The sequence below is a fragment of the Penicillium manginii genome (genome assembly GCF_028828005.1).
Source record: "Penicillium manginii strain IBT 31320 chromosome Unknown utg000006l:1.0-4164085.0:1.0-4166146.0, whole genome shotgun sequence".
Taxonomy (NCBI): domain Eukaryota; kingdom Fungi; phylum Ascomycota; class Eurotiomycetes; order Eurotiales; family Aspergillaceae; genus Penicillium; species Penicillium manginii.
The window spans coordinates 3227433-3252005 of record NW_026643107.1 but is presented as its reverse complement, the minus strand read 5'-3'; the positions used below and the strand labels follow the sequence as shown (position 1 = coordinate 3252005).

The window sequence follows — 24573 nt, the reverse complement described above, 5'->3', positions numbered from 1 at the left end:
TGTAACATTCGATTGAGTATTTTGCATGTGGGCCTCGTGGAAATGTCTTTGGTGGTCAGGTCCCACCAAGCTTTTCAGGGTCTGAAAGACTCGACTCGTTCACAAAGCCCGGGGCCGATGCACGTGATCGGCGGTTGCTGGATACACCTCAATCGATCACACGCTCCTTTCCCTCTTGAATATAGAAAGGCCATCTGAAATAATGAAATTATACCTCATCCGCCATGCGGAAACGGTACATAACGTGGAACGAGCCTGGTAAGGCACCTGGGCACGCAATATCGTGCAAACACTGGCAGCTCTACATCAATATTCTAACACTACCCATAGGGCGGGCACAACTGATTCAGTCCTCACAAATCATGGCATGCTGCAAATCGAATTTCTGGCACAAAGCTTTGCCTCCAACACGATCCACTTTGCATCTGTATTTGCCTCGGACCTTACTCGAACCCGACTTACAGCAGAGGGGATATGTCGCCATCAACCATCGGGTGAAGATAGTGCCCCTCTAACACCCACTTTGACAGCAGATCTACGAGAAAGAGACTTTGGATCTTTGGAGGGCACACGCTGGCGCAAAAACTTGACTCCAAACGAGAATAATATCAATCCTTCATCCGATGCTGCCGCCGCGGGGCATGTTGAGATCGAGTCCTCCACCTCAATGAAGCGACGGGCTACTGCATTTTTAAACAGCCATCTTTTACCTTTACTCTTTGAGGACACACAAGCAAGCGACACGATAGCTGTCGTCTCCCATGGCGTTTTTCTTCGCGTACTGTGGGGTTGTATCGTGGAATTATTCGATTCGAAGAATATTTCCATCGAACCCGACATCTACGCACGACATGAGGGTCCAGGATCACAACTGGTACCATCTTGGTCGAATACGGGATACATGAGTCTATCTATACATTCTCATCCATTACCTCCTCCACTCCCACCACGCGCAGGGTCCACGCAAACACCAGATAATACGAGCCAGGGGCAATCAGACACAAGCACGCCTGTCTCATCGATAATATCCTCGAATGCCCTACTACACGGATGGTCCATGAAAATCTTGGCCGTTAATGATAAAAAACATCTGTCAGGCCTACGTCGTGCCGGCGGAGGCATAGGAAGCGCATCGCACGATACCCGGCAGAAGAGGATAGATCATTTCTTCGGATGATAAATTTTTCTTTTTAGATATCCCATCTAGATATTGATTTAATTTAATCCGTTTATTCGTTGTAGAAAACCTCGTCCAGGACCTTCCACCATCCGGGTCCATCGGCACTGCCCACGGCACCGGGAATGGGACTCTCCTGTAACGGGATATGCGTTAGCTTGTGTAGATTTCCCTATCAGATAGAATAGACTCAAGATACTTACTTGCATGCCATCGGTCATAGCCCACCATTCTCTCACTTTGGGATTCGCTCTCATCTTCTCCATATCGCCCTCGAAGTCCGTGCCGACGTACTTCATAGTAGCGAACAGGGTGCGGTCATTGTCGAAGAATATGGAGTCTTGATGGCGTGAAGGGGTTGTCAGTCAGCTTGAGCCAGGAGCATCTCTGGCAAAGAGTGATAGGTTAAACCGTACAGTCCTTAATGTTGCAGTCCTTGATTTGTTGGAGCACTTCGGGCCAGACATTGGCGTGGCATTCCTTGTATGCAGCCACGGCGGAGGGCTTCAGGTGAACGATTTGAGCGATTCTGCGGACTGGGGCCATATTTGGAAATTGTTTTTGGTAAACCGAGGTAATTCGTCAAGATTTAAACTGGAGACAAAAGGTCGGAAAGGTCGGAAAGCGATATGGAATGAGAGGTTGGACGGAAAATTGATGCAGCGATCGACAATAAGACAAAGATTGAGCTGGGATGACTAGGTCAAGGTGAAGAACTGGACAGAAACTTGAGAGCAGAATAAAAACCATCAATGGGAGCCCCCAGTTTCCCCACGTATTCGACCGCTGCCCCTCGTTTTCGCCAGAGTGTTACCCCGTCTCTCGGGGGGTGCTAACCCGAAGCACCCCCACTATCGGGATGCCGAGGGGCTGAACGTCAGATCTTCGCAGTAAAGCATTTTAAGTCTAGGGGTAAAGGCTAAATATCAGGTATGGATTTTGTATAACTTTATTAATAGTTGAAATTTATCGTAACTCGTATAATTCATCTTCAAGATTCAAATAGGGGGTTCTTGGACACAGGGCGAATCCAACTGACAGCCAAATTCGCGGCCAGGGAAATCACACCAATAATCCACATAGAGCGCCCGTAGTCGGAGCCATTATAACGGAAAATGATAGCAAAAATGATACCTCCAAGGTTTCCAAAACCACCGACCAGGCCGGAAACGACACCGTTGGCGTAAGGATGCACATGCGGGACAACAGCAAAGTTAGCCCCATTGCAAGCCTCGAGGAAGAATGCCAATCCTCCAATCAGGCCGAACATTTGTGATTGACTCGTTGGGTTGGAGAATCCGATAGCCAGCTGGAAAGCACCCATACCAAGACCAAGGAAAGAAAGCAGAAGCTTCTTGGCCCATATAGTTCCAGTGTAGCGATAGAGCAAATCGCCGAAGAATCCACCTGCAGGGCGACAGACCACATTGAGCAGTCCGAACATAGCAGCCCACTGACCTGACTCTGTTTGGCCCATTGTGGGGAAGTTTTTGGAGTAGTAGGTTCCGAGAATGGAGTTGATGGCCAGCTCGGATCCAAACGAGCAAGCGTAAGGAATTGCCACGGCCATCGTGGAAAGGCTGAAGGCCACGCGGAATGCGTCTTTACGGGAAAGGGTGACAACTGTGTCGTTTTTGAGAAGTTGGATTTGTCCCATGCCTGATGCATCCCGGTCGGTTATCCGGGGTGACTGTGTGCCCTTCTTTTCCACGTCGATGGCGCTATCGTACACCGACGGAGGACTAGACGGATCTGCGGAAGGAAGCATAGAGTTGATGTTGACGATATTTCCATCCGAGGGGGAGCCCGGGGAGACTGGAGAAGACATCTCCTTTGCCCAGAGGTGTCGCTCTGACCACTTTCCAGTGGGTGTGTCCTCGCAAAGGAAAAGCATTCCCAGCGCAATGGCAGTGATAACGATAAAGGGGACGATGTAGGATACGCGCCACGCTTTATGGGGAGTCAAGCCGCGGTCGTTGACAAGGGAATCGTAAATAGCAGGCATGAGGAAACTGAAAGGTAACCAAATTAGCCAAAAAAAAGGACGATTTATCGAATGAAGAAAGACTCACTATGTGATTCCTCCTCCAGCATTGCCCCAACCTCCAGCCAGTGAATTGGCCGTGCCCACAATCTTCTTGTCAAAGAATCCTGTGCACCAAACTTGACATGGAACAAAGGTACCTCCCAAGATGCCGACAAAGAATCGCAATGCGATCAGTCCCTTGGGTGTAGTAACGAGGCCAGCCATGGCCGTAGGAATCGCCCCGCAGAGCAACAACCCTACAAAAACCAATCGAGGGCCAAAGCGATCGCAAAGGGGGCCAGCAATCAAGCGAACAATTAAAGTCGCAAGAAGAGCAACAATGTTAGAGTTTGCAACGTCTTCTTGGGTCATGTGTAAGTCCTTTTTGATAGTGACAGATAGCTGAGTAGAACATTAGTAGCTGCTGCTATTTTCGAAGTTTGTAGCTGAGGGGATTATATTTACTTACCAATGGCGGAAATGCATACCACGAAAGGAATGCTACCATGAAGCCCATCCAGGAAAAGAAAAAGACTCGCCCATACTGATCGAATGGGTTGAGGACTGGAATCGACTTCGCTTTCCGGGTGCCGGGATGGATTTCTGGGGAGACGAACAGAAGCTTGCCGAAGTTCGCAGCCATTGCCGTTGATGAACGACGTTGGATAGTTATGGACGTGAATGTAGCCGAAAATATGGCTGACTTTATTGATATATATGATCAAATCAAGGAGTATCCTTCAATTCCGTTGTAAAATGATGGGGCGTTGAGATAGACTGTTGTGAATGAAGGGATAGAGGCAGATTCCATCATCTATATAGAGATGTCCAATGCCAATGCTTGACTGATTTCCTATATCAGGAGCTACATTTATGACACATGTATCTAGCCTCTCTAGCAAGTATTGATCATCAAGAAATCCCGGGAAATCTCGTAGGGTTTACGAGAAAAAGAAAAAAAAGAAAAAGTACAGTCGCAATCGTATCCTCGCAACGTGATTCGGCCAAATCTTCAACCCGTCATCCCTGACAGCATAGAGTTAATGCTAGGCCTTGACAACTCCATACTTTTTGCCATCAGCCATGGATAGACCCGGAAAGGCGATAAGGGATGCACGGCCACCCCGTGGGAACCTGGGACCTCTGAATGGGCCTATGCGAAGGGGCTCAAATGTCATGCACTGTGTGCTGAAGAGCGATAAGCACAAAATCGAACATCTCCGCGGAACGATTTGGCATAATATCTCAAAGGGTGCGTTAAAGTGCCGTGGATTGTCTGGGGTTGTGTTCCACTTTCTCAGGGCTGTGTGCACATCTGGTGGTAGTTGGCATCCGACGTTGATAAACCCGTCGCATCTCATTGGACGCAGCGCAGCCCAAAGATAGATAGTGGTTTACACTTTCCTCACTTTAGAAAATAATGGGTCTCGCTATGGGTCTTTCTGATCGATCTACGCTCCGCGGAAATACTTTAAAGGTCATCATCTCGCTCAATTCTCGTGGCTCTGCTCGGCTTGCCTGGCACTCGGCCCAAGGTCATGATATGCCCTTGATTCCCGTCGACGCCGATATTGTTAAGAATCTCAGCTAGGCCTCCTCGTAGAAAGCCAGGAGCATTGTGGTCCGGTCTAGCTCCGAGTTTTTATCTGTGAATTGACCGGATTGGTCATTTCTTGGCCATTCAAGTTGTGAAATTAGCCGGTAAAGCCGCCCGTGGTCAACGGGGACAGATAGTTTTATTCACTTTTGGGATTAATACGCCACAAATAGTTCAATTTTCGGGAGATAATGATATTTTTTAGTAGAATTGATCTAAAGCTATACAAAATCTACTACTCTGGGAGTTCTAAATTGGCCCAGATGTTTTAAACCCACAAACATACTGGTATTTTATTCCATTTCGGTCATAGTATGACAAGCGCTTAAAAGATCGATATGGTGACTTTGCCTGGCTACTTATCAATAGTGTTTTCTCATTATTTTTCTACCAAGTGTTCTCCTTTCACTTGAACCAAGAATAATATTACAATTGTCATGGGCATATAGCAGAATGATATCTAGCTTGTAATAACCTTTGAATATGAAGATTATGTATACTGGTCAAGACATTCGATACATGAACATTCATAATATTATGACCTCCAGTCTTCTCCATCAGTATCCCCAAAAACGCCTTTCGAATCGTGTCGACATTACCAATCGATGCTACTTGCAGGTTGGGCCGCAGAGTGGTTTAACGCATCGCCATTAGCCACCTTCTTTCCTTTCATACCCTTGTATCTCTTATCCATTCTTTGGAAAGGATCAACAGATTCCTCCTTCTTGACTTTCCATTTCTCTGTGCCGAGAACAGCATCTAGCTCCTCAACAGGTGGCAGCTTGATATAAATCCAGCCATCATCTCGCTCCTCAACGGGGAAAGTGGCAATATTCATACTCTCATCATTTGTGCATCGTCCAGCTTGCTCTCCATTGAGCTCGAAGTTGCGCTTGTGATAAGGACAAGAGACCCAGTATTTTCCTTTATCATCATCGCCGATCAGACCATCTGACAGGACAAACGCACGCTTGTGCGGGCACATTTGCTGGGTAGCGTAGAGCTTTCCTTTAATTTTAAAAACTGCTAGTTGCGTGTCACCACGTTTGACGTTAGCGGAGGAAACTTGTGGCGGCTCGTCAGAGAAATGGTCTGATCGGACAACAGGCTGCCAGGAGAGGCTGGACCATTGGTGACCCTTGAAATCTTCTTGTGCAGATTCCTTGGCCCAGTAGGTAGGGCGTTGCTGCGCACGTTCTTGTATGACTTCCACTGTATCAACAGTCTCCTCAGTGTTGGCAAATTGCTGGAAAACCTTGCGACGCTTGGGATTCTTGATTGTTTCTGTCCATTCACAGAAGTAGCTATCAACAAGCTCTTGCATCTGTCTCTCCATGTCCGCACATATTCCAAGCTTGTCTTCGACGATGACTTCTTTCAGATACTTCAAGCCACCAGGGAGATTCTCAATCCATCGAGCTGTTCGTTGAAGCTTGTCTGCAGTTCGGATGTAGAAGATAACGTATCGATCAATGATGGGTATTACCATTTCTGGCGGGACGTCTGTCACTAGAAGCTCCGAGTGTCGCGGTTTGGCACCCCCATTGCCTCCAACGAAAATATTGAAACCCTTTTCTGTGGCGATAAGACCAAAGCTAGAAACAAATTAGCTAAGTTTCATTTGTTGAAGAGCATCGATATACTCACTCCTTATTTTGTGCCTCTGCGCACTCTCGCACGCAACCAGAAACTCCGCCTTTGAATTTGTGTGGCGCTCGGATACTCTTGTATCGCTCTTCGAGGCGAATAGCCATACCCACGCTATCACCGATACCAAAGCGGCACCACGTAGAGCCTACGCAGCTCTATGGATCGCCATGTCAGAGTTGTACAACCAGTGATATAGGTGAGTAGTATACTAGTATTACAACATACCTTAATTGCACGCAAAGCCTTGGCATATGCGTGCCCACTCTCCATGCCTGCGTCCACGAGCTCTGTCCAAATATTCAAAAGATCCTGCTTTTTTGCACCGAACATGTCAATTCGCTGTGCGCCAGTGATCTTGCAATATAGTCCGTATTTCTTCGCGACCGAGCCAATTGCAATGAGCTTATCAGCTGTGATCTCACCACCCGGTACCCGAGGCACGACGGAAAATGTCCCGTTCCTTTGAATATTGGCGAGGAACTTGTCATTCGTATCTTGGAGATCGTTGTATCCCTTATCCATGATATTTGGGTTGAATTGACTTGACAAAATCGATCCAATTGCAGGCTTGCAAAGTTCGCATCCAAGAGAATCGGGTTTATTTCCAGCGACTTGCATCACTTCGGTGAAGGTCTTCAATTGCTTGATAGCAACGATATTGTATAGATCTGCACGCGAGTATGGAATGTGGCTGCATACTATTAATCAAGTTAGCGAATTGAATTTCGATCCGACGCAATCATACTCACAGTGATTTGAGACCTCCTGGCCCATCTCCAACATGGTCTTATTGAAGATGGACTGAACTAGGGGCATGCAACCACCACAGCCAGTTCCCGCCTTTGTGCAAGACTTGACCTCTCCAATTGTTTTGCAAGTTCCATTTTTGACATTGTCAACAACATCCCCCTTGGTCACATTGTGACAAGCACATATCTGAGTACTATCGTCACTGTATCTTGGTTAGTATCTGGCTCAAAAGTTTGGGTGGGTTCACTCACAGATCATCTCCATCATCGTCTCCACCCTTCTGCGCTCCAAGGATCAATTGACTCGGGGGAACCTCAAGTGCCTTTTGGGTTTTTACCATTTGGTTCAACTTGATGTAGTCTGATGTATCACCAATCATCATACCACCAAGCAGGAATTTCCCATCCATGGTGAAGATATACTTCTTGTAAACTCCACCGAACGGATCTTTGTATGTCAAGGCCTTCACAGGTGATTCCGTTTTGTCGATTTCCAGGCCAGCGATCGATGGACGCTTGCCTGGAAGGAACTTGGGACCGTCTCTGTCGGCAAAGAAGTCGCCAAATGAAGCAACGTCGACACCGAGAAGCTTTAACTTGGTGCTAAGATCCGGTCGTGTGAAGCGCTTAGGGTCGTCACCAGGATGCGTGAGATTGTAGGCCAAAACGTCAGCCATTTCAATGCCTGGTGCGATAATTCCGAATGTTTGGTTTTCCCAACTGGCACATTCGCCAACAGCGTATATGTCTGGCACAGAGGTCCGAAGGCTGCATCAATCAATTGTTAGAATCAATCGTGCAGAGGAAACCAATAAACAAACCTTTCGTCGATTATGAAGCCGCCCCTCGCACCGGATAGAATACCAGCCGATTCCCCTAGTTCATCTCTCGGTCTCACGCCAATCTAAATGAGTCTGTCAGCGGCGCTCTTATTTTCAGAAAATACAGCGCAACATACTGCAAAGCAAATGCAACAGCATTCAATATGTTGGCCATCTTCAAACGTGACACCAGTGACGTTATTGTCATCATCCGTTGTTACAGCCTTAACCCGTTTCTGATGCAGAACTTCGAGGCCCAACTCGCGAATCTTCCGAGTGACCAAAGAGCCCGCATCTCCATCAAGTTGTCTCGCCAAAACCCACTCATTGCGATCGATGAGCTTGACATTGCCGAAATCTTCCAAATCGGTCATCGCCTTGGCAGCCTCGAGCCCAAGTAGACCTCCACCAACAGTGACTGCGGTTTCACCTTTGTGATCGGCTGCAAAATCGATGAGTCGTTCTAAGTCGTTAATAGTTCGATAAACGAAGATTCCCTTGGCATCGTAGCCTGGTGTGCGTGTGGGAAGAACAGCATCGGAACCGGTAGCGAGAACGAGAATATTGTAGGAAATGACATCTCCGGTACATGTGCTAACTGTTTTGTTGACCGGGTCGACGCTGGTGACGCGGGTGTTCAAGTGGTGATCGAATCCTCGCTCTTTGAAAGACCCATACTACTCGAGTATATTAGAGATCGCTTCCAAAGCATAATTGTATTCGTTCTTCCTTCACTCACCCATTCTTCCGGTTCAAGATAAAGATCCTCGATTTTGCGATGCTCAAAGTATGATGAGAGTCCAACACGGTTATAAGCGACATGCGGCTCCTCGCCGATGACTAGGATATCGTATCGTTTGGCTGTGTCTTGCTTGATAATTTTCTCACTGCAAAAATTAGGATACGACCAGAAGACTGAAAAGTTAGATGGGCTTCATACATCAGTGAAATTGCTACCATCCCCAGTCCCACAATCACGATCTTCTGACGTTGGACATAATGAGGGTTGGATTCAGATCCTAAACCCTCGGCCTGTTGTAGCTCCACCAGCGACGGCATTGCTGGGGGAGCAAATAATGGATGATGGGATATAGATGCAAGTAAAATTACGCTACACTATGTTCAACTACGGCTGTTGAGCAGTTTTAAGGAAATGGGTAATTCACTCAGATTCACAATCATGGCCATGGCCGCGATGGCCGCAGTGTGATACGGAATACAGAGCCGGGGGAAATAGGGCGATCGTACGATAACAGAACTCTGTCCTACAGTGCTCCGCGGAGATCCTATGAAAAGATCTGTTTTAGACAACGGGTAATCCACTTTGCCAAACCCTGAGTGGCTGTTGGGGTGAGATAGAACTGATAATAACAATTGCACGCTGATTGGCTAAGCGACCGCACCGTAATGAAGCAAAGAGATAAGGACTCTACCAACAACCCCCCCAGATTTTTGTCATTGCCCAAACATATCACTTTTGATTTATGTTATTCATTCTGATGTGCTCACGTCAGGCCTTCACGGGTTTACCCACCCGCGGAGATGCTGTCGATAGATTCGCGGATGAATGCCGGGCCTGTTCTTACCGAGGAATGCCATAGCCGATGAGACTTGAGCGATGTGGTCTAGAAAATTGATCCACTTTGCATTTGAATTTTTAAAAACGTGTTGAATTGATTCATTCTATTACCATATAACAGTCCAATTCGAAGAAAGTGGGGGACTGGTGGCATAAGCAACATGGCGACCATCACGCAAACAGTCCTCGAGCAATCAGAGTTCCCAATCAAGGGATCAAATGTCACATTTCATGACCTGCCAACGCCGGAAGAGCCAGATATTCCATTGCCTCCTCCATCCATCAATCCGACTAGTGTATTAGAGGTTGACAAGGGCACTCCGGATAGCCATGTTCCTCGCGATCCGCGTCTCATTAGGTTGACAGGTGTACATCCTTTCAATGTAGAGCCACCCCTCACGGCGTTATACAAAGAAGGTATGGAAATGCCTACTCATTGGGAAACAAAGTGCCCAATACTAATTTTTGAAGGATTTCTTACCTCGCCTGAACTATTTTATGTTCGAAACCACGGCCCAGTACCCGAGGTACATGATGAAGATATCCCAACATGGGAGCTGAGTATTGAAGGGTCAGTAGTTGACTACAACGAGACGTCCACAACAATCTGCGATTTAACAAAACTAATGCATCCTATAGACTAGTGGAAAACCCGATAGTCCTGAACTTCCGCGAGATTCTCCAAAAATATGATCAGATCACCACCCCTATCACACTCGTCTGCGCAGGCAATCGGCGGAAAGAACAGAATACAGTCAGGAAATCCAAAGGATTCTCATGGGGTCCAGCCGGACTCTCTACGGCACTTTTTACGGGACCAATGATGGCGGATTTAATCCGCAGTGCAAAGCCACTCCGTGGAGCAAAGTATGTTTGTATGGAAGGTGCCGATAAATTGGTAAGTTCTGTTATCATGAAATCTCTAGACAATTCAACTGACTGTGATATAGCCTAATGGGTTTTATGGAACGTCCGTGAAGTTGAATTGGGCTATGGATTATAATCGAGGTATCATGTTAGCGCATAAGATGAATGGAGAGCCGCTTCGACCCGATCACGGGCGACCCCTGAGAGCCGTGGTGCCAGGTCAAATTGGAGGACGAAGTGTTAAGTGGCTTAAGAAGCTCATTATTACCGACGCCCCGAGTGACAATTGGTACCACATTAATGATAACCGAGTATTGCCGTGAGTTTGTGTGACAGAAGGTTTGAAGAACATGCCCGGGTGCTAACTCTATTCTAGAACAACGGTGACACCTGAGATGGCTGCCGAAGATAAGAAATGGTGGAGAGACGAAAGATATGCCATTTATGACCTGAATGTCAACTCCGTTGCCGCATTCCCAGAACATGAAGAAGTGCTAGACCTGGCCACGGCTGGTCCGACTTATACTGCAAAGGGCTACGCATATGCCGGCGGGGGTCGACGGATTACCAGAGTTGAGATATCATTGAACAAGGGAAAATGTATGATATTTGTTGCTAAAAAGATCGATTGACGCAAAAAAACTAACAAAATTCCTTTTTAGCCTGGCGACTCGCCGATATCGAATACGCAGAAGACAAGTATCGAGAATGGGAAGGCAACCTCTTTGACGGCAAAGTCGACATGTGGAAGCGAGAAACTTGTTTCTGTTGGTCTTTCTGGTCATTGAATATCCCTGTTCCAGACTTGGAAAGTAGTGATGCCCTGCTTGTGAGGGCCGTCGATGAAGCCTTGGCAGCTCAGCCCCGAGATATGTACTGGTCGGTTTTGGGTATGATGAATAACCCATGGTTTCGCGTGACAATCACAAAGGAGGGTAATTCGCTGAAGTTTGAGCACCCTACACATCCAGCCAGAAGTGGTGGATGGATGGAGAAGGCCAAAAAGGCCGGTGGAGATCTGCTTAATGGTAATTGGGGCGAGCGACACGAAGGCGAACAACCCCTTGAACCGGAGCCCGCGAAGGAGATTAATATGAAAAAAGAAGGATTAAATCGCCAGATTGATCTGAAAGAACTGAAAGAAAACAGCAGCAGTGAGAAGCCTTGGTTCGTGGTGAATGGAGAGGTGTATGATGGCACAGGGTTCCTAGAAGGACATCCTGGAGGAGCAATCAGCATCACTTCGTCCGCGGGGATTGATGTTTCGGAGGACTTCAATGCAATTCGTGAGTCTGTTAACAGTATTTACTCTAGACCAGTATGCTAAGTTGCAATACAGACAGCGAAACTGCCAAACTCATGATGCCGGATTACCACATCGGCACCCTGGATAAGGCATCTCTCGAGGCGCTGAATAGCAGCGACACGACTGTTTCAAATGAGCCACGCCCACACTTCCTTCAATCGAGAGCCTGGGCCAAAATGACATTGGTTGAGAAGAACGATGTCTCCTGGGATACCCGAATATTCGTATTCGAATTGGAGCACGATAAGCAGACTTTGGGTCTACCAATTGGCCAGCACTTGATGATCAAAGTGCAAGATCCGGAGAACCAGAAAGAAGCAATCATCCGCTCGTACACGCCGATTTCTGAAACGAATATGGAGGGACGTATGGAGCTACTCGTCAAGATTTATTTCCCGACGAAGGAGATTCCGGGTGGCAAGATGACTATGGCATTGGACACGCTGTCCTTGGGATCTCAAATCGACTGCAAGGGACCGACAGGTCGATTTGAATATCTTGGAAACGGACGAGTCCTCATCAGCGGAAAGGAGAGAAATCTTCGTTCTTTCAAGATGATCTGCGGGGGAACAGGTATCACTCCTGTATTTCAAGTTCTTCGCGCTGTCATGCAAGACGCTCAAGATCCAACTACTTGTGTGGTATTAGATGGTAATCGCTTGGAAGAGGATATTCTCTGTCGATCCGAGCTTGATGCATATGTTGCAGAAGACAAGGTGAAGTGTACTGTTGTTCATACTTTGTCCAAGGCATCAGAGTCTTGGAAGGGTCGCCGGGGCCGAATTTCCGAGGACCTGCTGAAAGAGTTCGCTACTCCGGAAGATGCCAGCATGGTTCTTCTCTGTGGACCCGAAGCATTGGAGAAATCCGCGAAGAAACTTCTGCTTGCTCAGGGTTGGTCCGAATCAGATTTGCATTTTTTTTAATACTAGTAACCTACCGAGCACTGGCAGTCTGATGTTAAGCATTGAAAGGAGTTGTTGGCATTTAGATCGAGTCATTTTTGTTTACAGCGATAGAGAATATGAAGCCACTGGCTAGGGTTATACATGTCATTGTTTTTGTTGGGATGCCATTATAATTTCCTTTGTCGTTAATCGTGAATTTTCATAATTTATAGTCGTGAAACCGTGGCTTCGCACTTAGTAGTAATCCCGCACCTCCAGTCTGACTCGGAGATGCTCGAAAACACTAGTAGGCTCATTCTGTAGAGAGAAGGATGCGCCTGAGTTTGACATGGATTTCGAGGAGGTTGTGCCGGTATCCAGTCCTCGTAGATAGCTGACAAAAGTGGATGTTTGTTTTTTGAACACGCTGTACAAGTGGTGCACGGTACCTTCATTTCCATGTCGGAGCCCGTTCAAGCCGTCGGCTTTTGACAGCGAACTGAAGGCAAGGATTGTGCCAAAGATGCCGTCAAGCAATTTCGCAGCCGGGGTATGTCTCTTACTTAGGAAGAGTGCAAACAACATTTGGTCCAAGATGTCGACGTGGAAGTGACGAAGATGAGTGACAGAATGGGCGGTCTCGATCGTGCCATCAATGTCGTCGCGATCGAGACAACGTTCAATTTTGGCAAGGGTCTCTTGGAAGCGACTCCAGGTAGAGCCGACTCCGATATGAAAGCAATAATCGCTGACCGCAAGGACGAAGTGCTGAGCATCAATTCGGAATTTTTGAAATACATTTCGTATGTCCCCTGCGAGGGAATTTCGGGCGTTGGAGTCACGAATCAGACCTTTGACAACAGTTACCATGCGGATAAGACGTAGTAGATGTTTGAATAGCTGATCATATTTTTCCAAGGACTTCATGGTAATGAGGGTCTCCAGAGTCTCGGGGGGTTTGTATTGGAGACGGAGAAAATCCAAAGCCTCGATTGCATTTGGATCCTGGCATCGTTTGATCTCTTCGGGTGTTAGGTCTCGAATCGAGAAGCTGAGTCCTCCGGGAAGCTCGTTGTCTCTCAGTTGCGCGTTCTCTGGGTCTTCCGGCTCGGTATTTCCAAAATAACAGTCACCAAGAAGGCCAATCAAAACCAATCGCAGCTCAGAGCTGGCTGGAGGCCAGGTTTCACGATTGCCTAACCTTAGTCCAGTATGGACTCCACTCCGTACCACGCCGGCCTTCCGCTCTCCGCTCTCCATCTCAGGCGCGAATAAAGAACTTGTAAGACTGGCAGTGAATGAACCATCGCCTAGTAATTGGAATCGCCATTGCATGTTCAGATGGTGGCGTAGTTTGTGCTCTTTGAAAAGGTGATGAAGACAGGAGAAATCAATCAGCTGTGCCTGGGATGACACCACAGGCGCAAGCGATAAATAAAGCGCAGATTTTAAGTCCGGGCCAAATCGGTGAACAGTATTGAGAGGATCGGAATCCAGGTCCCGGGCAGTTTGAAGCATCTGGTCGACATTTTCATTTGAATAAGCAGAGCGATCCATCGCAGAAGACGAGATACGTTCTTTGTCGTCAATATCGAATAGCTGAAAGGTCTTTTCGGTGACCTCTTCCGGACTATCATCGGTCTTTCGCGCAGAGGGAATTTGATTCATCGACTGAATCGTCGATTTACCCTTGTGATATTTCAAGATCTCAGCTCGAAGTTTCCTTTCATATTCGTCGGCCCTTGCTTGGATTCGCTCGATATCTGTCCAGGCGGTGGCACACTGCAGATTAAGACAGCCAGCCCTAGTGAGGGCGTCATGTCTAGCAAGAGGATGGTGTGGGTGTGACTTTTTGAGTAGGCGTAAACTTCTACCACTTTCAAAAATCAACTCTGCTTGCTCGCGAGGGATGAAAGAAGGCATGTGGTGTTCCAGATAACTGTATTCAAAACGCGTCGGGGCATTTCTGAACTTGTTGGGATCATCATAGCGGTCAAGTTGAACAAAGGTTCTACCGCTAGCTAAAAGCTCATTGAGGGATGCCTCCTCAGGCCGGAGACCAATCCAACCCTCAATGAAACCGAGCCAAGGGACCGTTATCTGAACCACGATTTCGTGCAAAAGGTTCTCCATCCAGCCGAATTTATGGGCGAAATATGCCGCCCGGTCTATCACTGTGGAGATAATTTCAGAATCCGACACAGCCTTTTCCACGGCAGCGACAATGTCAGCCAGGGCTCCTAGCAATTCTCGACATCGGTCGAAGAGTATGGCAACTTGCAGGACCGAGACGACGTTGCCACAATTAGCGAGAACTTGCTTCTCGAGGTTGAATATTATCACAGCCATAGCACCTCGTAAGGTAAATACGGAAGATAAGCCCTTAGACTTTGTCACTGGAGCTTTTGCAAAGGCACGAACCCACTGCATGAGCGTACCGCACTGCAGTACCTCGGAGATGACACTATCCATCACCGAGGAAGACAGCCCAGAGACCCGAATATTTGTCATGGACTTCTCGAATAACTTGTTCTCCTTGTTATACCGGAAGAATAGGGAGTTCCATCCTAACCCAAGACGCAAGAGAGATTGAATGAAAAGGTCATCTCGAACAAGGCGCGTAGAAGCGTGAGCTTTTACTTCCTCTTGGTGTGAAATTGCAGCATCAAAGCCCTGAGCACCCGATTCACTGAAATATGCGGAAATAGGTTCGTCGAACGCGCGATCCGCGTACTTCTCCCAGGACTTCAATGGTGCGATGTAATCAGCGTCTTGTTGCAGGTGCTTCAATGACCACAAATCATCACCCTCTTCTTCTTCTGTATCATGCAATGATTCACTTGGTACTTCAGACAGGTCATCTATTGAATGATGGATGCTGGAGTCCGCGGACTCTGAAGGTTGGAGGTCGTTCGTGAAGACGTTGAGCTTCCATATCGGATCGATCTTCTCTATAGATTCCGGTACGCCTCGAAAGCAAGCTTTTGGGATAGCTGCAGACACAAAAAATCAGCAATCGGCGTCTTCAACGCTCCAATTCGTTAAGCTGCATACATACCTGGCAAGTCTGCGTTCCATGGAAGAGACTCCAAGGGCTGTAGAGCCTCTATGCTGAACCTGGAAAGCCTCCAGAGGCATTCACTGGAAAAAGGATCGTGATCATAGTCACCGATGTCCATTATGAGTCCATCGCCGGAGCGGACACCGAAAAATGTTAAACGCGTTTGTTTTGGTACGAGAAGCGCGAATGTCAAAAGGTCCAAGGATCACGACGGTCCCGCGATGCGCCTGCCTATCGCGTGCACGGGCCAGTTCGATAACAAAAGACGACGGCGGCGTCTCTTCACTCCGCGCTCGTCATGACACTTTCCCCTCGTCGCCTTTCCACCTCCAATTCCGATCACACAATGCCTCCTCGTAAGAAAACGAAGCGCGCACACTCCAACTCTCCCCCCGAAGATACCGCGCCACAATCCAGCGCCAATACCCCCGGTTCAAGCGACAGCGCCGAGAAACCCGATGAACCCGAGTACGACCTGATCAGCGATCCTTGGACAGATGAGCAAGAAACTGCATTGTTGAAGGCAATAATAAAATGGAAGCCAGTCGGTAAGCTTCAATGGATCGGTATCTCCGCGTGGGCCGTGGTCGGAGCTCTTGACTGATTCATGATCTCGTCCCATTTCCAGGTGTACACAAGCATTTTCGTATGCTCGCGATCTCAGAATACTTGCGAAGTCAAGGATATGCACCCTATAGTGCGGACCATATGCGCATTCCTGGGATATGGAAGAAATTGGGCTCCTTGTATAACCTCGAAGCTCTCGACGAACGGGTATTCTACAGCCGCATACATTCATCTACTTGACGCAAGCTTTGCTAATTCTCTATTCGTGAACTAGGAGGATTCTGTGATTACAGATGCGAACGAAGATGACGAAGAACCGAGTGAGATGTACTGTCCGTTCGAACTTCCGTATGATGAATATGGCGACATGATGTTCGAGAAACGACTCGCCTTGGAGGGTTCTTCTTCACCTATTACCAGTCCCCATCCTGAATCCCGACGAGGGAGCACCGTTGCTGATACAGATGGTAAGATCTTATCCCGACTGGCAAGCCCGTGACCTAAGAAATTAACCCAATTGGTTGACAGAACCACGCTCCTCCCCCGCACCATCGCGAGGTCGCAAATCAGACCACGGTACTCGCCAAGGCGGGCGAGCAACACGATCTACCAGGCTACAGATTGAAATTGGAACTGGTAGCCAAGGAAAGGCCTCCGACGAAGATATGGAGGATGTTGAGTCCGCCGAAGAATCAGCTGCCAACGACGAGGGCGAGGGCGACGTCGAAGAGGAAGAAGAGGAAGATGGAGAAGGTTCGGATGGAGGAAAGGACAGTGATGGCGACGAGGAGGATGATAGTGAAGGGAAAGGTGGATCGCGAAGCACCCGCGCAAAGACCTCGCGATCCAAGCAAAAGGAAACGAAAACTCCAACAAGCACGGCAACTCGCAGGACCGCTCGTCGCCGCTGATATGAAGTGACCTCTCTTTTTGCATTCAATTTTCTACCAGCTTTGATACCTTCGGACTTACGGATTGGCGTTGGATTTTTTTTGTCTTGTTTTATATCGAGCGATGAACCAAATAGTATTGAGGTTATCCATAAATCTGATCATCACAATTTGATGAATTACTCTACAATCAAAAGAGGTGTGCGCGAAAAAGTAGGAATGACCACCTAGGTACACAAATAGGGATATTTCGATCGCTATAGGAAGTCTAATGTCGTTCGAGGGGGGTACAAAAAATAGATCAAAAGGTCATAGTACAATAATTCCGAGTAGCAAGAAGCTTACAGACGCTTCATGATAGCATCGGCGTACTCGTGGGTCTTGGCCTTACCACCAAGGTCACCAGTAAGGGCCTAAATGGATCATATATTAGCATGGTTCTAATCTGGTTCTTGGTAAATGGCAATAAAACTCACCTTGCCCTCAGCCAGGGTGTCGAAGATAGCCTTCTGGATGCGGTTGGCGTGGTCGTGGAGACCCATGTGCTGCAGCATCATGATACTGCTCAGAAGCAGAGCAGTGGGGTTGGCAAGACCCTGGCCAGCAATATCGGGGGCGGAACCGTGGACGGCCTCGAAGATGGAGCACTCGTCACCGATGTTACCCGAGGGGGTCAGGCCAAGACCACCGATCAGACCGGCGCACATATCGGACAGAATGTCACCGTACAGGTTGGGCATGACAAGAACCTTGTCGTTGTAGGGGGTGGGGTCGGTGACGATCTTCAGGCATGAGTTGTCCAGCAGCTCAGCGTCGAACTCAACACCGGGGAAGTCCTTGGAGATGTCGCGGGCAGTGTTGAGGAACAGACCGTCGGACATCTTCATGATGGTGGCCTTGTGCACAACCCGGACCTTCTTCTTGTTGATAGACTCGGCGTACTGGAAAGCGAAACGCAGGACGCGCTCGGAGGCCTCCTTAGTGATGAGCTTGATGCTCTGGACAACACCGTCGACAACAACGTGCTCGATACCGGAGTATTCACCCTCGGTGTTCTCACGGATCAGGACAGTGTCGACACCGTCGTAGGGGGTCTTGTAGCCGGCGATGGAGCGACAAGGACGGACGTTGGCGAACAGGTTGAAAGTACGGCGCAGAGTCAGGTTCAGGGAGACGTGACCCTTACCGACGGGGGTCTAGGGAATAGAGATCAGTATGGCGAGCCGATGCGACGAGACGAGGTTGGCACGTACAGCCAGGGGACCCTTGAGGGCAACGTAATTCTTCTTTACGCTGGCAATGGCTTCGTCAGGAATAGCGGTCTTGCCGTCCTTCAGAATGGGGCCGACATCGACGGGCTCCCACTTGATGGGGGCCTGTAAATAGTGTTAGTACCGCTTTTGTTATCGCGAGATCGAGTTTGCGACGGATCGTTACCTTGGCGGCCTCGAAGATGTCCTTGACGGACTGGGCGATCTCAGGACCGATACCATCACCCTCAATCATGGTGACAGTGTACTTGCCCTATATATCCAAGAAAATAGTGTTAGTATTATCGCGATGGTGTATTGGCACTCGGCGCGGACGGTTTGGCCGCGACAGGCTCAGCGCGGCTGGCGGCGGCCCAGAGGAAAAAACGAGATTGGGTGTTGTTCACGTACATCAGGACCCTTCTGGCCCTTGAACTTGGCGACGGCATCATCGGCAGGAGCAGCGAAGCCACGGACCTGAACAGCGATTATGAGAGTTAGTCAAATTGGGAGTTCTTTTGGTAGAAAGGGGAGGTTGAGTTTGGAGATTGGGGGGGGCTGGATGTACCTGGTAGATGGGGGCGACGAAGCTGGGGGTCACACGGACGGACCGCAGGCACTGACGAGCAGCAGAGAAGTTTCTGGCGGCAAGCATCGTGAATAGATCCCGTCAGGTAAGAGGGTCTAAAGAATTGATGGTGGGGGGGTCGGAGGGGAGGGAAAGGGAAGAGAAGAGAGAGAAGTGAAAACGTTTAGTCTCGGCGCCCGCCCGATCCGAACGGGACGCAGACCGCATTGGTGGTTTGATGTCCCCGGCTACCCGAGTTAAGTTCCCTGCCGAGTGGGACACATGGGAAATGTTATCAATCTATGCAATCTATGGACATGCTGCATTAGTCTATAATACCTAATATTAATAGTACCTAGGTATATAGTACTGGTATCATTCATCATTCATGAAAATTACATCCCAATTATTTCATGGGTTCCATCTTGGCAAAACCTGAAATGGATTCCCATCTTCTGGCACTCTATCTCCACTGCTGCAAACATATCGATTGTCGACTGGGGAACTCCGAGACAGTCTGCCCACAAGACATAGTTTGCACCGGGTTTACGGTATACGGTATAAGGCTGTATTTCAAGTATTCGGAGACTTGCAAACCGTTTCTCCCGGTGCTTCAGTAGGTCCCGAAGAGCTTCAATTATCATCGTGAAGTGCTCCTTACGGCAATCAGCCAAGCTAAGATACTCCAGGCTCGCCGGAAGAATCTCCGAAAAACTGGCTGTTGGCTGATTCCTGGAATCAACTTGCAAGAGTGTGGCCCATGGTATCCGAAGCTCACGCAGTTGATGGAACTCCATCATCGACCCGAATGTACCCAATTCCAAATCCTCGTCGAAGTCAACCTCAGGATCCCAGGGATGTGTTCCCTGATTGTTCAATCGAATCTCCCGTAGACTGTGCTTTTGGGTGGACAACGATGTATAGAATTGTCCAGGTCGGAAGGGACAAAAGGATTCGCCCCAGATTGCCTGATCATCGTGCTGGAATTCAAAGCTCTCCAGACCCTTGCACAATTTGAGAAGATTCAGAAATCCGTTCTGGCCGTTGTTTGTACCCCAGCTACCGAGATCAAGCTTCTTGATTCCAGATGTCCCGGGTGCTGGCTTTGGATACTCATGGTACGTCCAACCTTCTTCTTCACATATCGCGTTCCCGGAGAAGCTCTGCATCGCTGGTAAAGAAAAGAAAGGAAGGAGGTCTTGCGCCCGGTAAGCTGCTTTAGGATTGTCTTCCATTTTGACTGTTACATGTTCCAATTTCTGGAAGGCTGGCTTCAGGTCAAATGGCTTTTCTCCGGCTGCTACCCGCGCCACCATGGGCATAAAGAAGGTCGGCGAATGAGGGAATTGAAGGCACAGACTTGTGACATTTTTTAATGATGGAATGAGCAGGGCGAGCCATGCATCTGGGCATCCTTCTTGCAAATATTTGATCCACTCCTTGGAGTGCTCCGAAGAATGACTGCTTTCTTCCACAAGACTTCTGAACATTTCAATATCGTCCACGGTCTCCTCGCTAAAGAAATCCCAGGCAACATTCAGGGAACGAATGGCATGGCCGATTTTGGGATTCGTTCGGACAGTGCAGACAAGTGGGTAAATCTGCCAACCCTCTTGTACATCAATAGATCTCCAAGCCGCAGAGAAAAAACAATGAGTGCCAATGGCGGCAGACTCGCAAGAGGGAGGAAATTTCATTTCGAGTAGCAAAGTTATGTTGGAGAAGGTTGTCACAGATGAGTAGCAGGATGTCATCGGGTAAGACGGGCATGGCCATTTTGGATGGTGCCTTCTCATCTACTGAATCATCAGGGTCCAGCAGTAACAGGAGAGTCAGGAAGAGGCAATATGGAAAATTGCAAATTCTTTTGACTCCAAACTTCTCACGCCGTAGTTAGCGTCATCTTCGGAATAATGGCCTGGATATCGTGAAATAAGTGTACTTGTCGATACTAAGTCCGAGGAGAGGCAGCTGCATGTGACTCAAGTTATCTAAGCTACCTTAGGCTTGCAGCCTGAGCGCTAGACTCAATCGGGCGACAATACATCACAACAGCTCCCCCATTTAGCATTATGATTATAATAGTCAGGACTCAGAAGTGATAAACCATGGCTAGCATGAGCAAAAGTCCTACTAATAGCTACCTTGTTGGAAATATTCTTAACGACTTAAGTAGTAGAAAGTATGCTAACTGGGTACCTGTAGTAGTAAATATAGAACTACAAGTCCGCAGAGCCGTCTGAATGTACACCGCCCCGCATCCGTAGGCGGTGCCGGCAACGTTCCCCATTGATTGCCCCATTCCTCGAGCTTCCCCCGGTTCCAGTTCAACTCGAACACAAATACATCCCAGCCCAGTTCAGTACATCTGGCTACTGGCTACTGGCCACTGGCAATCATGTCTGACCTTGATGTCGCCAGTCATTACAACCTCCCCTCCGAATTTCCCGAAGAGTGGCCAGCAGCACTAGATGAGGCCGACCAGTCCGAGGAGGAACCCGTTCAACGAACCAAGTCTCGCCCTCGCAAGTCGCGTTACTTTGCACTAGAACGCACCCCAAGTGATTGGAGGAGCAACTTTGGGTCACACCGGGGAAAAGAGAACAGAGAAAATCCTCAGAATGACGAACCTGACCCGCTTGGAGCCGGCGATAGTGTCATGCGCATCCTGAAGCAGAGAGGGTTGCGCATGGAGGATGAAGGGGGTAAACGATCACGGTTCCTCCTCTCATCGACCTCGTTCTCGCCAGCCCTATTTCTTTCCCAGGCGCACCACTCGGACTCCATCGAATCGCTTATAGACGGCCTAGACCACTTGTCACAATCCATCGATCAAAAGTCAGCATCCCTGAAGGTACTGGTTGAAGCTAACTTCGAACGCTTCGTCCGGGCCAAAGCAACAATCGATAGTGTATACAAAGAGATGAGAGATCAAGGCGTAACAAAGGATCAAACATTGTCTGCTCGTCGGTCCGGGCACTTTCGGAGTTATTCAGGTCAACATCGGGGACCATCACCTGCTCCTGCTCCGGTGGTGACGGGAACCCGGAAGAATGCGTTAACCAAGGAGAGCGAATATGGTATGAAAGGAATCCGTGGGCCATTGGTAGAGGCATCGGTCAAGGCAGAAGAGGTCTGGGGCCCTGCCCTTGGAGGTCGTGATCGTGAGCAGATGTTGAAGTCGGTTGTTGACTCGATGGAGAAACACCGTGATGTCTATGAAATTGGAAGCCATTTATTTAAATCCATCCAGCAACGCGACTACGACTCGGTCTTTGAGCAATATACTAGGGCTCGAACTTTGGCAAACAGAGCACAGAATATTGTGGAGCAGGCCTCCGGCGCCAACCGACAATTAGCCGACCATGAAGCGCATACCATTCTCGCCATGGGACGAATGTGGACGGATGTTGACCAGCAAATTCAAGCCTTTAAGCGCGATCTCTGGAGACGCCTCAGCGACGCGCCAACCACCTCAACCACTAGCACGGCTTCAGGTCCTGTCGAAGAGCATATGGAGCTGATTGGCGCGTTGCTAGAGCTAGGTGTCGAAAATAACCCTATCTGGACATGGCTTCACAGCCGCTATGGTTTCCTTAAACTCAAGATCACTTCTTTCTGCGAGCGGTGCAAAGTCGAAATCGAGATCTTGAGGCGGCGACTTGCCAATGGAGAACAGCCAAGCGCAGATACTACGGCATCGTACCTGCGTCTGGCACCTCGCGATGGTTCCTCAGAATTCGCAGAGAGACTGGATTCTGACCATGTCATTGAGCTGTGGGATTGCATTCAAGCGTTCCTCAGCCGTCTCCTTTCTTCACAGAATGGATTACTTGGCGAAGCACTTGATTTCTGGGAAGTTACGCAGTCGTTCATTGACGGCAATCGTCAAAGACTCCTACCCGTCGGATTTGAAGGGGAGAGTCGCAAGCATCATAAGTTGACCCCTGAGAACGTGCAGCAGCTCGAGAAGGGCATCGTAGAAATCATCAATCTGATTCGACAAAACGTTCTCTCACTATTCAACGACCCCCCGACTGAAGACATATCCCTTCTCTCCTCTCCCATTCCACCGAGTCCGACCAGTCCGGCCTCCAGAGGCATCACTCCGACCGAATCCCGCTTCAAACTGGATCCCAAGAACCTCCCAATTCCAGTACCCAAGCGAGGAGAACACTGGGAAGACTTCGCGTTCTGGCCTCCCTTTTCTAACTCTCTCAGCGGAGTGCACTATCTGAGCAAATTCCTCACGACCGTTGGTACAGCTGCTAGCGAGATGGCAGCGTTGCGTCCTGCGGGAAGCGCGGGTCCCACGCATGATCTTTTAAAGTCGCTTGTGAGCGTTGTTCGCGAGCGTGCGGCACGCGTAGCATGCGACGCTTGGAGCCAGGACGCTGAGACCTGCAAGCTGCTGGAAGACTGGACGCGCGACTCGGAGAAACGAGACCTGACAAAGATGCCAGGCTTATTTGCTGCTTTTGAAGGCGCCATTCTCAGTGGCATGCAGAAGATTTTGTATATATCTGATGCCACGGCGAAGTCTGGATCGGTGGATGTTGTCACTCAGCCTCCTGCAAAAATGCTTCAGATGGTACGCACCCAATTCGTATCAAGTGTTTACAAGGCATTGAGTGGACTGGTTGAGAACGCGGAACGCCTGGCTGCTTCAGACGAAGAAAATGAGTGGGTTATATCTAGGCCAGTCATGACCAGCCAAGCAATTGATGCTGCTTTGTCTGTCTTGAGTGCCGACTCTGTGGACTCTTCGAACAGGGTAAGTCTATATGTGATGTTAAGCTCGACTCAATTAACTAACATTTCCATGCAGAATGTGCGAATTCTTCTCACGCTTTCTAATCTTAAAGCTCTACAAGCCGAACATGTTCCACAGTTGATCGCGAACTTTGAAACATCCTTTTCTGTCAAACTGACCGAGGAAGGGAAGACTGTTCGCGATGTCCTCAGTCAGATCGAGGATCGGCTTTTCCAGTCGTATACAAAACCTACCATTGCTGCGCTAGATGAGACCATCAGCGCCGGTATCACTGCAGCAGACTGGGAGCCATCAACTGATCGACCCGAACAGGTTCGACCATATGTTTACAACACCATGTTGACTCTGGTGTTGGTGCATACCGAAATTTCTACTACCATACCGTCTACTGTGAAACCGAGTTCCAGTCGTTCATCCTCAAACGCCCCGTCATCCTTATTGGCCACCATATTGACGCATCTCCTTGTGAATGTCTCCTCATCCCTTCTCAATGCTTTCCGCTCTCGGCCTTCCTTTTCCCTGGCTGCTTTGATGCAGGCTACCTTGGATACCGAGTTCATCGCCCAGACCCTGTCTCAATACTCCACCGACCAAGCATCAGATATACAGAGCCAGGTCTATGTAGAGCTGGATCGCCGCACTACGAATGAAGCCCGCACAAAACTCCAAGCAGAGTTGGGAGAGATGAGGGTTGTCTTGAAACGACTGAGGGATCGAACCAAGGGAGAATTTGCTTGCTTCAAGAAGCCTAGAAGTGGTGGCTCCAAGCCATCAACCTCAGCATAGAATCGATAATTATACGAT

At 48.7% G+C, this 24573-nt stretch overlaps 10 protein-coding genes across 10 annotated transcripts; 4 read left to right on the top strand and 6 right to left on the bottom strand.

Moving 5' to 3' along the window:
- Positions 1-202: 202 nt before the first annotated feature.
- On the top strand, positions 203-1177 carry N7533_009590 (phosphoglycerate mutase; the record flags this gene model as incomplete). Its single annotated transcript, XM_057106240.1, has 2 exons — positions 203-258; positions 331-1177. The coding sequence occupies 2 exons, from the start codon at positions 203-205 to the stop codon at positions 1175-1177; spliced, it is 903 nt and encodes a 300-aa protein (XP_056957689.1).
- A 52-nt stretch (positions 1178-1229) lies between these two features.
- N7533_009589 (L-rhamnose mutarotase) lies at positions 1230-1723 on the bottom strand (the record flags this gene model as incomplete). Its single annotated transcript, XM_057106239.1, has 3 exons — positions 1230-1313; positions 1381-1517; positions 1594-1723. The coding sequence occupies 3 exons, from the start codon at positions 1721-1723 to the stop codon at positions 1230-1232; spliced, it is 351 nt and encodes a 116-aa protein (XP_056957688.1).
- A 445-nt stretch (positions 1724-2168) lies between these two features.
- Positions 2169-3846, bottom strand: N7533_009588 (MFS transporter; the record flags this gene model as incomplete). The annotated part of the gene is made up of 3 exons (XM_057106238.1): positions 2169-3189; positions 3250-3605; positions 3673-3846. The coding sequence occupies 3 exons, from the start codon at positions 3844-3846 to the stop codon at positions 2169-2171; spliced, it is 1551 nt and encodes a 516-aa protein (XP_056957687.1).
- Positions 3847-5395: 1549 nt separating this feature from the next.
- Positions 5396-9079, bottom strand: niiA (nitrite reductase niiA; the record flags this gene model as incomplete). Its single annotated transcript, XM_057106237.1, has 9 exons — positions 5396-6395; positions 6448-6605; positions 6676-7148; positions 7200-7402; positions 7452-7967; positions 8021-8103; positions 8158-8697; positions 8760-8907; positions 8961-9079. 9 exons carry the CDS (start codon positions 9077-9079, stop codon positions 5396-5398), a joined length of 3240 nt encoding a protein of 1079 aa, XP_056957686.1.
- Positions 9080-9760: 681 nt separating this feature from the next.
- On the top strand, positions 9761-12698 carry niaD (nitrate reductase NiaD; the record flags this gene model as incomplete). Its single annotated transcript, XM_057106236.1, has 7 exons — positions 9761-10016; positions 10071-10170; positions 10239-10497; positions 10550-10785; positions 10843-11066; positions 11129-11752; positions 11806-12698. 7 exons carry the CDS (start codon positions 9761-9763, stop codon positions 12696-12698), a joined length of 2592 nt encoding a protein of 863 aa, XP_056957685.1.
- A 216-nt stretch (positions 12699-12914) lies between these two features.
- On the bottom strand, positions 12915-15838 carry N7533_009585 (tubulin gamma complex associated family protein; the record flags this gene model as incomplete). The annotated part of the gene is made up of 2 exons (XM_057106235.1): positions 12915-15652; positions 15718-15838. The coding sequence occupies 2 exons, from the start codon at positions 15836-15838 to the stop codon at positions 12915-12917; spliced, it is 2859 nt and encodes a 952-aa protein (XP_056957684.1).
- Positions 15839-16066: 228 nt separating this feature from the next.
- N7533_009584 (EAF7 family protein) lies at positions 16067-17198 on the top strand (the record flags this gene model as incomplete). The annotated part of the gene is made up of 4 exons (XM_057106234.1): positions 16067-16268; positions 16349-16494; positions 16562-16754; positions 16816-17198. 4 exons carry the CDS (start codon positions 16067-16069, stop codon positions 17196-17198), a joined length of 924 nt encoding a protein of 307 aa, XP_056957683.1.
- Positions 17199-17518: 320 nt separating this feature from the next.
- On the bottom strand, positions 17519-19082 carry N7533_009583 (isocitrate dehydrogenase (NAD(+)) IDH2; the record flags this gene model as incomplete). The annotated part of the gene is made up of 6 exons (XM_057106233.1): positions 17519-17590; positions 17654-18373; positions 18431-18553; positions 18615-18701; positions 18839-18904; positions 18996-19082. The coding sequence occupies 6 exons, from the start codon at positions 19080-19082 to the stop codon at positions 17519-17521; spliced, it is 1155 nt and encodes a 384-aa protein (XP_056957682.1).
- Positions 19083-19390: 308 nt separating this feature from the next.
- N7533_009582 (uncharacterized protein) lies at positions 19391-20771 on the bottom strand (the record flags this gene model as incomplete). Its single annotated transcript, XM_057106232.1, has 2 exons — positions 19391-20668; positions 20760-20771. 2 exons carry the CDS (start codon positions 20769-20771, stop codon positions 19391-19393), a joined length of 1290 nt encoding a protein of 429 aa, XP_056957681.1.
- Positions 20772-21393: 622 nt separating this feature from the next.
- N7533_009581 (exocyst subunit SEC5) lies at positions 21394-24555 on the top strand (the record flags this gene model as incomplete). The annotated part of the gene is made up of 2 exons (XM_057106231.1): positions 21394-23769; positions 23824-24555. 2 exons carry the CDS (start codon positions 21394-21396, stop codon positions 24553-24555), a joined length of 3108 nt encoding a protein of 1035 aa, XP_056957680.1.
- Positions 24556-24573: the final 18 nt, after the last annotated feature.